The sequence below is a fragment of the Oculina patagonica genome, chromosome 2 (genome assembly GCF_052425735.1).
Source record: "Oculina patagonica isolate OP01 chromosome 2, crgOcupat, whole genome shotgun sequence".
In the NCBI taxonomy this organism is placed as follows: Eukaryota; Metazoa; Cnidaria; class Anthozoa; order Scleractinia; family Oculinidae; genus Oculina; species Oculina patagonica.
Window position 1 is genome coordinate 11,984,819 of NC_135759.1, and position 15,598 is coordinate 12,000,416.

The 15,598-nt window shown below is 40.7% G+C and overlaps 1 protein-coding gene across 3 annotated transcripts in view; it reads right to left on the bottom strand.

The window, feature by feature from the left end:
• Positions 1-15,598, bottom strand: part of LOC144639678 (coiled-coil domain-containing protein 172-like) — a 95,997-nt gene that overhangs the window by 4,846 nt on the left and 75,553 nt on the right. The window contains exons 7-8 of one of the 3 annotated variants that reach the window (XM_078498966.1): positions 6,305-6,464; positions 5,370-5,833 (exon numbers count right to left, since the gene is read on the bottom strand). The exons of 1 other annotated variant lie outside the window; for it this stretch is intronic. In XM_078498966.1, the coding sequence (XP_078355092.1) occupies positions 5,804-5,833; positions 6,305-6,464 (190 nt within the window). In that variant the 3' untranslated portion in view covers positions 5,370-5,803. Of the gene's footprint in view, positions 1-5,369; positions 5,834-6,304; positions 6,465-15,598 lie in introns of those variants that run through there. One more of the 3 variants, XM_078498962.1, reaches the window with a different exon arrangement.

The following is a 15,598-nucleotide window of genomic DNA, read 5'->3' on the forward strand; positions in this document are numbered from 1 at the left end:
CCGTTCTTAACTCAGATCAAAGATCTCTTCGAGATACCGACTGTTTTGTATGACGTATGAGTAGAAGGTTTATCCTGGGCATTGTTGTTCGAACATATCATGGAAGAATTCAAACGTCTTTTAAAGAATTTTAACTTATAATTTCTTTGTAGTTCAGTTCAAGAATTTTTTTTAATCTTTGCAGAGGAAATGCTGTATTTGTCAGTCGCGACGACTGGGCGCTTTGCGACTCTTATACTGTGGCTTGGTTAAAATAGTAAACTTTGTCGTTTGCCTTTAATCCAAATAGTTGTTTCCTTTCGAGTTAGAAAGATTTCTACTCGGCTTAATGCAGGGTTCCCAATAAAGGTTACGCACGACAGAGTTACCTTTTGTCTCGTCACGCAATCTTTACCCCACATTGAAAAGTAAATTTTCGTTTGGATATTGCCAAAAGCCGCTTCTCCTCGCGTTATTCTTTACCTTACGGCTACACATGCCATTTCTAACGGCTACATTCCCAGTAAAACAGTTGCTGCATTTTTTTCTAATGGCGATGCATTAACTTCTAACAATTTTCAGCTTTTACTGCTTCACCGGAAGTAATTTCACAACAGGCTACAAAAACACTTATAAATATCACTTCACACCTGCATTAAATGATGTTGCAATTCTGAATAATCAATTGTCACGAAATTAGATGCCTTAGGTTAAATATTAGCAACGCTTTGTGAAAGACTTGTACCAGTATCGATTTGCGTTCAGATTTGCGTTCATAATCGTTTTAAACTTCGTTGCCTTCGTGCACTGAACCACTAACATTCTCAATTGGTACAAATTTGCGTTCTTAATCGTTTTAGGTTAAATATTAGCGCCGCTTTGTGAAAGACTTGTACCAGTACAAATTTGCGTTCTTAATCGTTTTAAACTTCGTTGCCCTTGTGCGCTGAACCACTAACATTCTCAATTGGTTATTTTTGTATGATTTGGACTACTCACGTTTTAAAATTGTTACATAACGTTTGTAAATTTGACAAGTCACGTTTTTTCTACAAGTGTTGACGCACTACTATTGAGTGAGACGCTTTGATCACCCACAGCGGAAAGTAATCCCTTAAGAAATAAAAATATTCCCTTGAGAAATTAAAACAGTCCCTTAAGAGTTAACAACTATGTGCGGATTCGGTGAGAGAGTGACAAGCTTCCCCACTATATCTTTCCATTTTGCTTGTAAACAAGCAAAATAGTCGATAAAAATGGCAAAGCCATTTCCGTGTTCTGGGAAGCAAGGTCTATTTAACTCGTTCCGTCCGTCGACATCCCGTTGTACACTTGTTTATCCCCTGACTAGTGTATAACGCTTGCGCATATGGTGCCATCAGTTATCGCGGACGAGAAACAATATCCGTCTAACATTGCTGAATAGTTTTGCTCTTTTAATAAACCTAGATCTTTTAAGAGTCCGAAAATGATCGCCAAAAAAGAACAATGCAACATCTACAAACTGTACGAATTCTCGAATGATAAAAGTGCCTATACAGCCTACAAGTTTATTGTGGTTTTCGTATCTTAAAAATACGTTAAATAACTGCAGATAAGAAATCGCTGTTGTTTGAGTATTCCATATTGTATACCATCCAAACTCGTAGAATTCTTGGGAAAAACAAATCGATCGAAGTACAGATGCAGTGGTTATCAAGCAAATAAAAAAAGGCAACTTAACTTTAATTGCATACACTGGTTCTTCCATAGTCAAGATGTAGCTATTATTTCTACCTTTGGAGATCTGAATAAGTGGATGCACTTTTCACATTTGTGTAAAAGTCGAAAAGAGAGAGATAAGTCATTTTTTTTTACGTTTACGGTTTCATTGGTGTGGGATCTAGCAGGTCTAATAGAATGTTTGCATGAACACCCATTGAAGTTTTCTGAAAGTACAAGCCATCGCTTCCCTTATGGCTTTCCCCTTTTAAGTGTACTGGAAGTGACCAAAACCTTTAATAATGAGGTAACGTAAATTAGACCCAGGACACGCATTATTCTTTAACACAAAGTGTTTCCGCGAGTATTTGTATCATTTCAAAATGGCCGCTTGTTTGTGTTTCCTGGAGTTAAAATTGTGTTTTCTGGAATTACAAATTGCAACAGAAACTTTATGTCCACCAAGCAACAGATCGTAAATCCAGAAAAAAAATACATCAGGAAAATTAATTTCCTCATTTACTTAAGGCTAATATATAATAAATTAAAAATCTTGATGATTTGGTAAGTGCAGAATGCAATATGGAACAATTGAAAGTATGATGTTTTATATATGTTCGTGTTTATTTGCTTTATTTTACTTTCGGAAAAACTGTTCACAGGCTACTTGTATTTTTTCCCAGCTGTTCCTTAAGCTAATCTTTGCAAACGTAACACGACACTTTTGTTCGTTTGTAACAAAATACTTTTGTCTTCCTTGAAAATGCGATAACATGAAACTTTCGTTTTTTGTTTGTTTTACGGCGGCATCGATGACATTTGTTTAATTTAATTAAGTTACGGTTTAGACTGCACGAAAGACGATGCTTAAAAACTAAAGAAACAAATCTAATCAAAAAACATATTTTTCGACAGATTTTTTAAAACGCAGTACAGCTAGGATATTTGTTTCCCGATTATCAGGTGTTCACGCCGAAAATCCCGGTGCAAGTTTTTGCATACCTAATTACGAAAGCGCTGTGAAAGTCTCAAAATCTAATTTAATTAATTTGCGGTTTTTACTTGGCGCCAAGAAGTCTGCAGGAAGCCTACCGCAAACACGCAATACAAGCGATTTTCACGATAGTTCCAGAAAACAACGTAGACAAATATGCGCATGCGTTTGGTGTAAATTACGTTGAGTAGACCACAAGGAGAGCAAAGGGTTTTCTGAAACAAATATATACGTTTGAGATCTTCATATGAAAGTAACGTAGATGTGCTCCAGGTTTAACCTAGGGGTACGGTCAGGTGCTCCCCACTCCCATCCCCTCCACAAGGAATAATTAATTAATTGATATTAATTAATTAATTGGTGATTTAAAGTTTACACCGCGTTAGCGGCTTAGTGGTTTAGGGGTTTAGCAGACGCCAACCCACCAAACCATCACAATAGTGCATTCTGCACTAAAAACGGCACTGTTGTGCTTTCTTAGTGCCATAGTTTTTTGGTAATTTGTTGTGTACGTATAAATGTCAAAACAGTAATTAACACACAAATCAACTCAAAACTACAATACAATGTAAACGCTTCGAAGACCGTGGTTTGCCCCTCTTGAGAAACGAAAATCGCTTGATGGGTGGACACCGAACTCAGCGCATATTCTTTTGTATGAAGCCACGCTGCACTTGTTGTAGAAGTTGGGTTGCCTGGCAAAGTGGGTTGCCAGGCAAAGTTACCTAGCCAAAGCTTTTGACAGTGTACCCCATGAGCGGCTACTCTTAAAACTAAAAAAGTATAACTAGCTCAGACACTTTCTTACTGGCCGCAAACAATGTGTAGTCGTCAGAGGAACTTGCTCTGATTGGTCGTCTGTCACCTCGGGTACACCACAAGGGACCATCCGTGGGCCTTTATTATTTCTATTATACATCAATGACATAACCGGATGTGTATCATTTACTATTAAACTCTATGCAGACGACACTAAGACAGAGAATTAGTTGAACCTTTTATAGATACACAGCTTCTTCAGGCAGACCTTGCAAAGGACATCTGATTCATGCTTTAGAGAGTGTACAGAGAAGAGCATCGAGACTTGTTCTTAATCAACGGAAAGGGGAGATGTCATATGAAGACCGATGTCAGCTGCTTAAATGGCCTACTCTAACTGACCGTAGAATATATTTATCTCTAGTTGAATGTTATAAGATTGTTTTTGGTTTTTATCATCTGAAATTTGAAGACTTTTTCGAATTCGCCACAACAAAGTGTACGAGAATATAATCATTCGTACAAACTCTATATCAAACCTGCCAGACTCAATTGCTACAAACATTCTTTTTTTATTAGAATAGCTAAGTTATGGAATAATTTACCAAGAGACGTAGTGGAGGCTGATAACCTCTAGCATTTTAAATCAAAGCTTAAGTAATACCTAAATTTTTAATTAAGGACTTAAGTTTTTATATATTTTCTGTATTTTTGTATTATTTTAGGGAGTTTTTATACAGGGATAACCTCGTAACTTCCTTTTCTAGATGCCTTTTTTTCTTTTTGTTCTTACTTGTAATTTTGCGTCTTGAATAAAGAATGTATGTATGAATGTGTCAACGTGCTTATGATCTGAATTCCACCCAACTCATATTCGCCTTACGCACGTCAGGCAGCAAACTCAGAGATGAGTGATCTTTATCGAAAATCTTGCGACTAATACCACACCCTGTTGTGGCACACCAGACAGCAAAGTTAAGCTGCTGCAGCTAGTAGCTCATATTAGGACCCGCTAGCCACTTTTTGGACTCTTTCCCTGAATGACGAGTCAGTTTTGTCTTTTGAAATATCTCTCTGAATTTCATTGTGAAATATTGGTCTGGTGTCATGTTAATATTAATTTCGTTGTTAAATATTTTTTCAAACTCGGTACGGCTTCGTGAAAGCCAATCACTGGAATAGGCAAAGATGAGCCTTTTCTTCTGCTTGGTGTCAGCTGTTGTGGAAAGCTGCCTGAAGATTGCTTCAATTCAATATTTGCTGTCCGAGCAAAAAACATCTATCAAATAATCTTGCCTGGCCTATCCTTATAATAAATGTCTGCATTGCTGTATAATTGAATGCGAACTCAACCTGTGTAACAAATTTTGTTCGGACTGCGTTTGGATATTTTGCAAAAAAGGTTTCCATGCCCGTTGTCTTTTGCCGCCTCAGATATTGTAGCAGCTCCTGGAGATTTTGCCTACTTCATAAAATCTCTTGATTTTGAATAAAGGTAAATTGATTGAGATATGTCATCAGCTCTCGGAACACGCAAGGCCATTTTACTTTCAACATTTGTTTTTTTAAAAGATAATAAAAATGGTTGTTGTCACTGTCGCCACAACAGAAAATCCACACACAGTGAATTTTGATTATCCCATTCCTAAAACGAGCTATAGCAGGCTCATTTCATCTAATCTCTCTAACTCTTGGTTTAATCTTAGAGAAGACAGAAAAATCATTTTCAAGATGAACATGAAAAGCCGGTCGATGTGCCCTTTTTAGTTGGTCATTACACTCTAGAAAGGTTGGCGAGTAGTAAATTAAAAAATTGCCAACAGATATTAATAAACCACTTGTCATGATCAGCTTGTAATCACAAATGCTCAGTTTAAGAAAATAATTTTACTACTACAGTAGGAATCAATAGAGTTTCACATTTGGGACACATAACTTTTATAAAAATATTAAATTCTCCCACAACTTATTTGATACATTGTGATTTAGTTGACAAAAAACAGAATCTTTTAAATGGTAAACCACCTACTGTTTTGGCTTAATGTTTTACCTTCGGGGGAAAGCTTACGAAAAAATTTATTACCAAAATACACATCTCAATATCTTGCGTGTCGTGTCTTCTGATAAGTTTGTAAACAGCTTGACTATTTCCGTTTGAGACGACCGTGGAGAGCTGTTCGATTTCAGAATGACTTTTCTCTTATATTTGAATTAGAGATTTTTTGCTCCATTGTTATTAAACATGTCTTCGGCAAACATAATTCATTTAGGCCTCCTTGTGAAGATGAAACGCAAAGTCTCTATCCTGTTGTGCAACAGCCCCATGACTTTCGTGTTGGCAAGGTGAACGAAATCGCTTCCAGACTCATTTCATCTAATCTCTCTAACTCTTGGTTTAATCTTAGAGAAGATGAAAAAAATCATTTTTCAAGATGAACAAGAAAAGCCGGTTGTGTGAATTAGTAGTGAATTAACTCTTTTCCTCCATATAGATTTTGGTGGGCTTTTGATATGTTGGTTAGAGAACATAAAGCACTATTTGGCACTATCAGAATTTCTGTTGCATGAATTCAAAAGAATTCCCTGGCCTGTCAAAATTGATTGAGAAAATTAATCTGCATGTTGCGCTAGCTACAATCCGTGCCATAATTTAATTTCTTGGGACACTCACTTTAACAACTGTAACGTGTCGAATTCTCAGAAATGAAGAACCCTCTTTCAAGGAACACATCATTGTTATGGGGATTGGGTGGGGTAATTGCAATTCCCCCCCCCCCTCCCCTGCTTCTACATGTAGTGTAAAAAAAGCAAGTGTCCCAAGAAATGTGACGTGGATTTTATGTGTTTCATATACATGTTGTGTAAATGTACCTGATTTGCCTTTGGCTGATGTCTTCCTTGTTGCTGCTGTTTTCGTTTTTTAAGCTGGATTTTTAAATGAATCTGTTGAACCTCTTTTAGTTCATCAGCCAGTGCTTCACAAATCCCTTCCATGGTGTTATTCTTCGTGTCATCTAGTTGATCAGAAAGTCTTAAAGTGATACAAGATTAAAAATTGTAAATTATATTATAATTACTCAGTTGGGAGACTGAACATACATGTGAAAGGGTAAAACAGGGGGAGGGATTCACGTTTTGGCCCCATGTTGCAATTTCAAAGGGTGGATCTTACAGGGGTAGGCCAAGGACTTTGTGTGTGGGTTTGAAACAAAAAGCGTTCGGAATTCATCACACTAGCATACCGTCATAGTGTTGGGCATATATCCTGATCAAGGACAACAAAAATATGCTGTCTTAGCCCTTTTGGTTTCTAAGACAGAATCAATAACTTTCTTATTTCTACATAATCAGTATTATAACTGGTTAATTTTTGAAAACAAAGCAATTACTATTGATGTTACTGTGTTTGCAAAAACAACAAACTCAGAGACTCAAATGATAGTGCAGAATGCAATTAATGGAGCCAATCAATTAAAAGTCTGATGTTTTATACGTTTCATGTACATTTGCTTCATTTTACTTTCTGCAGTCAGACATTTAAACACCAGTTGTGTTCTTTCCCATGTGTTCCCTACACTTTTCTTTTACAATTGCAACATGATATTGTACTTTTGTTCGTTTGCATGGTGACAATAGTAATTGTTTTGCTTTCAATAATAAAACTCATTATTTCACATGAACCGCTTTGATGCCTCAAAGTCTAATTTAACTAATTTGCGGTCTTAACTAGGCGCCACGGAGTTGAAAAGAATGCTACCACAGGGAAAACCATGTCACATTAGGCTAAAATACAAAATTCCTAAATAAGTCCCTGCGACTTGTCCCTGTAACAATTCCGAGAGACAACTCATGCTCATACAAGTTAATGTTTGGCCGTGACGAAAGTTTTTCTTTGTTGTTTTTGTGTCGTCATCATCTCTGATCAAAAAAGGCATCATTTATACTCAATCTGTGCGGGAGCAAAAGGTCTTTCCAATGATGCCTAGATAAGAGTGATTGGGTCAATTGAGCTTGAAAAACCCACAAAAATGCTCAGAAATTTGAGTGATAAACTCGTAGGAGATTTGCCTCAGCCACCCTTGACTCCTCACTGGCAAATATTTCCTGTTTAGCTGGCTCTTTCTCAGAAAGTTTTGAACTGCAAGCAAGCCCAGTGAAAGTCCAACTAACAACTGCAGTAAAATAAGAAAAGAAGAAAAAGGAAAAGCAAGAAAAAAAAAAACGAAAACGAAAGGCCTTAAGTGGTATTTCCACTTTTCTCTCCATGATATAATGGAGAGAAAAGCAAAGGAACTGGAATCGCGCTAACTCGCTCCAAAAACACACAGGAGACAGGTCAACAGACTGATAAGTTCAGGTAGGGATTTTTTTTTATTGAAAACTGGTTTGCATTTTTGAATGAAGTAGGAATAGTTTTTTTTCCATACAAATCCTTATAATTTTGATGTTATGCAACAGTCGCCGTGACACTCAAATTGCAACACTCACATAACGGTGAACAAAGGTCACACAGTCTAGTTCTCCCATAGAGCTTGGGGTACCTGTGCTACAACTCATACACGTTATTGAACAAATGAACAGAAATTTCGATTTTTTTTATTTTTTGCCCATGTATTTATTAAGAGCCAAATAAACATATTCCGAAGTTTCAAAGTAATCGGACATTGCATCGCACTGTCTAGATATTGCAAGTTGAAAATTGCCTTTTTTAGGCCTTCATAATCGTAGAGTGCTCGGAAAAATTGTCGGAAATAAAAACATGTGACGTCATAATTGGTGTTTTTGAAGACGACCGCAGACCGATTCCGCAGAACGCACCTTAGAATTTAAATAATGTGTTTAGTGACATTTTAAGCAGTTATTTCGTTCTGTTCGGCCATTTTTAGTTGATTGTTGTTCAGAGACGCGCATTTTTTTAAATAAAATAGCTAAAGCTCAAAAATAGCGTTAAAATTTTGTTTGCTGTCGTTTTGCATATCATGTGAGACATAGGTAGATTGCACGCTGGTATGAAAACAAGTCAGGAATCTCTATGTTCTTTCTCATTAGCATTTAACGTTAATGAGCAGAATTATCTGCATGTGCGTTTTGAATCTTGGTACACTTCAAAGCCGTTCTCTGCCGAACAACAACATGAAATGACGAAATTCTGCGTATTTTGGACAACATCAGCCACGACGGCTAATTTTTGGTTTTTCTGTTTGGGGTTGAACGCTCTCTTTGAATCAGTTCAGCGGTAGCTAGTTCTTAAAGCGATAATTTAATAGGCAGAATACGTCCGAAAAGTTGTGAGATTCTCAAGTAAAATATAAATTCATTTTCCACCAGACGTTGTCGTTGACGTTGCCGTCGGTGCAGTCTGCGGAATCGGTCTGCGGTCGTCTTCAAAAACACCAATTATGACGTCAAAAACTCGTTCCATTCCTTCCATTTCGGTGCACAGTCATTCAAAAACGTTTTCGCGAAGCCTTCGGAAATCTTCGTATTTTTGCTGTAATTCATGCTTTAAGGCTCGGAAAGCAAAAATTTTTCTTAATTCTAGTCAATAATGGATAGTTTTAGCGTTTGGTTGGTTAAAATGGCATTTTGAAATTTCTGTTCATTTGGCCTTTAAATATTAGGTTTAGCAAACAGAGGGAACAAGTACCTACGACTAGTTTGCTTATGTGAACTTTTCAAGGAACTAGTCCTGAGTACCTTAATAGTCAGGTAGGTTAGCGAAATCATTGTTACAGACCGGACAAAAGCACCAAATTTGGCACACTTAGTGCTTTAAGATTAAGCTTTAAGAAAATCCCATGCTCAGACCCTTTGCATAAATGGCGCCCAAATTTAAATAACAATACTATGTACATCCTTAGCCTCGTGTGGATGTTTTTTAACAAAGGATTTTTTACGTGAACGTGAGGCTAAGGATGTATCTGTATTGTTATTCAAATGCGGACGCCATTTATGCAAAGGGTCTATGGATCACAAGAAAGGGTTATTTTTTTAGTATAGAAATCGATCACATATCTGTACGTCATTTATTAACATTTGGCCAGACAGTTGCCAGGGTTTGCAGTGTTATCGAGTAAATTGCGTTTAAGGTAATGCTTTAAGCAATCTCATTTATTGCAAACAAATGTTATAAGAAATTATTGCTGTACATTGGTGCATTCTTGAATGAAAAACGTGAAACCGAGGCTAACAAAAAAAGTATATATACCCATCAGCCATGCACACGCTGAGTGTTTTGCTTAATTACACTGAGCTTTAAAACTTACGACATTAAAAATATTACGATTGAAGCATTGTTCCTGCTCTTTAAAATTTCAATTCCTAGATGCACTTGCATCAAACTTGAATAATAATTATTTGTATCAGGCTGGTATCCTATGTGCTAATTTATGCTCACAGCCCTTCATTCTGTACATTTACATGAACACAATTCCGTACAAGACAGGCTCGCTCGGTGGCAGCTACACCTTGAGGAGCATTTTAGTTTACATGCACATTTAATAAGCTGCTTGCAAGTTTTGGCCGCCTCTGGAATTGTGGCCCACACTGGCTCCCAGCTCTCCTCGTTCCATTATCATCCCCAGGCTGCTGGTGAAGGAATGTTAGGTCGGGTCTCTGTACACGTTGCCCAAACCCCGGTCTGGTATGCAGCTCTTTGAACATGCAATAACAAAGCATTCTGCAAGATAAATGTAATCCGGTTGAGTAATAAGTCGCTTTAAAAATATACTTGGAAACAAGCGATTTCCCCTACAGTACTTGCTTGTGTGGGGGGGATTTTTTCAATAGCCCTTCTCTTCTTGGAGAACAGCTCCCTCCGAGCGGCATTTACAAAATGCAAATTGCTTTTCTTGTCGTACATCAGCACTGTTAGTCTTTCTAGCGTCTGGAAATGTGGTGAAGAATGGTCAATTGCAACGAACGGGTTTTGTTGCATGTAAAGAAAAGCTTCCGTGGCCTCAGGAAAGGATCGCCATGTTTGCAGAGCTGTTTTCTTGCCCTTTCCGCAGAAAGATGAAGTTGTATCACAGCTCGAAAAGGCGTGAAATGCAGGAAAGGACTGTGATAGCTCTTTACCTAATTTCCCACAGACAGAATTGACATGGATGTTCTGAAAATGCTTGCCAACTCCAAAGGCCACCCATATGTCAACAAGAGGATACTTGTCTTGCACGTAAAAGAATTGACCGATCAGTAAAACAACAATATCTGTGTCAACTGTTCGAATTTCGATTTTACTCTGCCCGTATTCAAGAGCGTGAAGCCAATGAACTATAACTCTCGTGTCCGCCTCTTCATAAGTGCAGTCCAACATTGGCTTGGCACCACTCTTGGCAATTACAGAAGTGCCTTTTGTGATATACATTTTCTTCGGGGAATCCTATTCGACATGATCCACTTCTTCTGATAGAAGACATAGAAAGTTCAACAACTCATCTTTGTTGGTGGAATCTCGAAGAAAGGCATTCCAATTCTTTGGCACTCTAGCCTGGGGACCAACTTTTACCCGAACACCTGGCCCACGCTTCTCCCTTGTGCAGTTCTTCAGGCTATCTGACAGATATCGATCCCATACTACATCCACTCGTTTGACAGTTGAAAATTCCCTCTTCAGAAATGGCAAAAAGATTTGGTGTGAATATTCTGAAAACAACAGTGTTGCATTCTTTGGGCTAAGAAAGTGAATCAGCGCGCCACCATCAAAGATTCTACACTCTAACCTGCAATCATCTGGTTTTGTCCCTGTATCTTGCAACATCTTTAGCAAGTTCGACTTATCACCCAAACGAAGCCTTCCAAGATCAGATAAAGAAGGGGGATAGGCATGATTCTCGTGGGCGAAGAATTCGTCAAGGTCTCCTTCACGCTGCTGGGTACTTATATACAGGCGACTGAACAGTCCGACGTCATTCTGCATTGCTTTGATTTTATTTGTTGACGAACGAACTTTGTGCTTCGTTGTGCTAAATAACGGCAATTAATTTTTTTTTTAATGGTGGCGCTGATTGGTTTTGTTCTTTCGTCCAGAACTTCTTTCTTGAACGTTTCAAATTGTCGTTTTCCTACTTCTTCAACAGTGCACATTGATGAGGCAACATTGTCTGCTGCACACTCCCTGGTATTTAGGACAATAAGTTCTTGGCATTTCTCGTCAAACGGATTGCCGCATCTGTTAATTTGATTGGCAAGGTTGATAACTTGTTGCTGGAACTTCACCTGCTGTGACAGACCTTCTTCGTGGTGACTTGTATCCTCTCGATTTGGTTGTGGCATGTATTGCTCATCAAACTGTGTGACAAGCCTTGCCATTTCTGGGCCAGAAATTAGCCATCTGCTCAATGCTGTCGGGTTTTCTGTCAGCCCCACGACTCCTCCGCTGCCCTTGACGTTGGCGTTTTCTTGTTCGTGTGCTTGGTCTATTGGGATGGCTGAAAATCTCGTAGATGTCTTCTGAATGACCCAGAACTTGCTGAAAAGGTCCCTCATTTTGTCAGGCAATGATTGCATATCTCGTAGATGGACGCTAACCCAGCGACTGTAGTTGACGTGGTCCAAAGCAAAGAATAAGAACATAATTAAGTTCTTCAAGACACTCTATGTACAGAGTAAAGTCTCGCTCTCTGTGCGATCGAATAAACGCCAAGACAACTATTTCTGTTCTCAGGATCATGTCCCAGAAGCGAAATGTTGGGCATGCTTTCATCATTTCTTGTCGCCATTTTTCTGAATCTTCGCCAGTAAGTTGGGACGAAACTCCGTACACGAAGAACACTTTATTAACCGAGAGCGAACGAGAAATGACAAAGACGCTGAACTAAGCGGTTTCCTAAGTAATGACCTAATTATGCGCGGCGAGGGAATTACAACAATGGCAGAGCGATTAGCAGAGCGGAGCTATGCGAGCTATGGCGTGACTTCTTCTTCCTTCTGCTTACATGAGCAAAATAACAAGAGAATGGCAAAGCAAAGTTTAATTACAGGCAAGATAGCAAATAAACAGTCATGAATGCTGAATGAACGCAGTGTTCCAAGCACGAGCGAAGTAACACAGATTAACATAACTACAAGTCTATAAGATGGGATTAACTAAGTCACATAGTCTTGAAGGTAAGCTGGGCGGCGGGTAGAACGGCTAGACCGGCGAGGCCCAGAATTTGCGGATGGCTCAGAGGCGGAAGGTACAATGTCGTCAGGACACAGGAATGGGTTACCAGGCTCTTGGCGCTCCAAGAGGGGACCAACTGTAGACGATTCAGATATGGCAGGCTCTTCAGGAACCAACGGAGGAATTGGACAAGTATCAGCTTGAGCATCTGGTGGAGCGGAAAGCTCTTCAGGGACTACCGAAGGAACCGGACAAGGACTTTGAGAGGCAGGTGCAGGAGTTAGCTCCTCGTCAACACTCACAGGATCACTGGGTTCTACGTCGAGGCCATCAAGGGAAGGATCCGCGCTGAAACGACGTGACAATTCGGACGGGGGTACCGCTTGGTCAGGAACACGATAACACTCCGACAGTTTAATGCGGTAGGAGGTGGAACGTAACTGGGAGCCAACGAACTTCCGGACATTGCACCACAAGCCTCAATGGAAACCACGAGATACCGATCACGAGCACGGGTCTTCGAAGCATCAGAAGTAATGTAAACCAGATCGCCTACTTGCACAGGCGAGGTTGTGCGGGGACTGCAGCCAGGAGCTTTAGATCTCTCACTAGCAGGGTGGTTTCTAAGGTGTGAGGAATGTTGTTGCTGAAGTAGAAGAAAATCAGACAAAGGTATCTGTGAGTTAGTGAACTGATCACGTTCCCGGGCAGACAATCCTCTGTTACGGATACGAGTATTGAGATTGGCAGTCGCCACAGCCAAAGAAAGTAGGGAAACAGGACCACCTTCAGGGCAGATGCGAAGAAGCTTATCACCGAGTTCAGCTACACATTTCTCTGCGACGGGATTCTTGTTAGGATTTTTAATCCGACCAACCTCTACAACAAAGCCATACTGTCGGAGAGTAGCATCGTTTGACAGGGAAGCGAAGCCTGGAGCGGGATCAACTCTTATTACAGAAGGAGGGGCGGCCAAAGGACGCATCTCAAGGCACAGTCGGAGAAGGCCGGAGCGAATAGACTTGCGGCGTTCATCATCCAGTAGGCACGCAGCAGTAAAAGACGACGCAGTTTCACGAACGACGAGTATCAGCTGGCGTTAGCGCTTTATGATGTCTGCGGCGAAGGAAATGCCGATGCCATCTGGGGGATCAGAGGTAGACTGCTCGACAAGACTGGAAGGAACCTTTTTCAGGGAAGAGCACAAGTGGCAACACTGGGAGCACCGATCCAGGGCCTTGTCCAAATCTAACGCGAAGAAGTAACGCTGTGAAACCAGTTTCATTTGGTGGCGGGAAGGATGGTTGAGCTTCACATGCAAGGCAGACAGGAAGCCATCTATGACTGAGCGAGGGATGACAATACATTCACGGGGCTGGGCGAAAGGTTCGTCACGTCTTATCAAAGAGGGCTCCGGAACTGGATCAGAAGCGGTTAGGTGTGCCTGGCAGAAATGGTTATTCTTGCGAATAAGTAAGGGATCCTCAGTGTCGTTAAGGAGTCTCAGCTTACCACCGACGGTTTGGACAATGTCAGGATGGGGCCATGCGTGAGTATATTTGAGGTGACCAGAAGAGACAGAGTCTGCACAGGGTTCTATGGCAAGAAAAGAATCTTTAAGCAACTCCGGAGGAGCATCAACTTCAAGGAATTCACCCGGCCAGATCGTGGAGTTCACGCTTGGAGCACGAATGAGATAGCAGGCTCTGACGGCATGATGGTTTTGGGGACTTTGAGGACAACCAAACGATGACACATCAGTTCCAGCAATAATGATCTCACGTTTGGCAGGACGAACAGCGATGTCGTTGGAAGCCATGAAGGGAGTCCCAGCAAGTATATCTACATCAAGGTCTTCGACGACGAGGGCTTCTAGTTCGAGGGATCTACCATGGCGAACCAAAGGAAGGCGCGTTTCACCAACCACAGACAGTGGAGTACGACCGTCAGCTTGCAGAGCGGACTGGGAGCTTTTAAAGATCCTTGCACCAATATGCTTAGCGAGAGAAGCTCTCATCATGTTTGTCTCAGCGCCGGTGTCAATAGTGAGACATACAGGAAGGGTACGCCAGAAGGGTAGCTCTGCACGTTACTGGAAAAATCTTGAAAGACTGGAGAGACCATCTGGTCGAAGCTGTAGTCATGATAAGTGTTTTCGTCACTGTCAAGACCAGCTACTTGGCGAACCCAAGACATGAAATGGCGGTCAGGTTCAGGCAAAAACCTTGCAATTGCTGATCGAGGAAGTGAGAATTGAAATCCGGACGACCAGCTTGTTGGCAAAGAGGACAAGACCTAACGGCTCGTGGTTTAGGCGGAGGTTTGCGGCGAGAAGTGCTGAGAGGGCAGTGTTCCATCGGCGGGGCAGAGCGTAGGACCTTTGACTCATCACTGGTATGGAGTTCATCTAGCAAAGAGTCGAGAGCTTGAGAAATCTCAGGCTTAACAGAAGCTAGAGTTCTGCTTCGCAGTTCAGTACCATAACGTTGTTTGACGAGCCGAGGGAGACTGGGAAGGAGCAAACGAAGCCAGGTCAAAACAACAAAATTCTCGAGAGAAGGAGAAAGTTCTTCATCGGAATTAGCTAGCTCGCCATGGTGAGTGATTCCGCTAGATTTTGTGACGAGATTATCCTCGACAAAGGCCATTAGGCACTGGAATAGATCCTCTGGACGTTGTTCGGGCTTCAATGAAATAAACGCGAGGTCTAAGAAGCGGGAACCGGTTGACTGTAAACCATAATGTTGGCGGATTGTTTGCCAAACTCCGTTAATGGAGGTGGAATTTTTCACAGTAGAGTTCCTAGAAATGATTGGAGCGTAGTAAGCGACTTGGCCAAGCATCATTTCCAAATGAGCTGTTTTTTGAGCGGCAGTCCTTCTTTGCGCCGCGGGAACAGTTTCAGGATCGTTGGTGAAACCACGAAGAGGAGAAGCATTCGTTTTCTTTCCCCACGACGAGCCATCGGTAAGGAAGCCGGCAAAGTTTGAATCAAGAGACAGAATGAATTTTAAGTTGTTCTCCCAAGCTTCGATCGAAGTGATAGTTTCTTTCGAAGT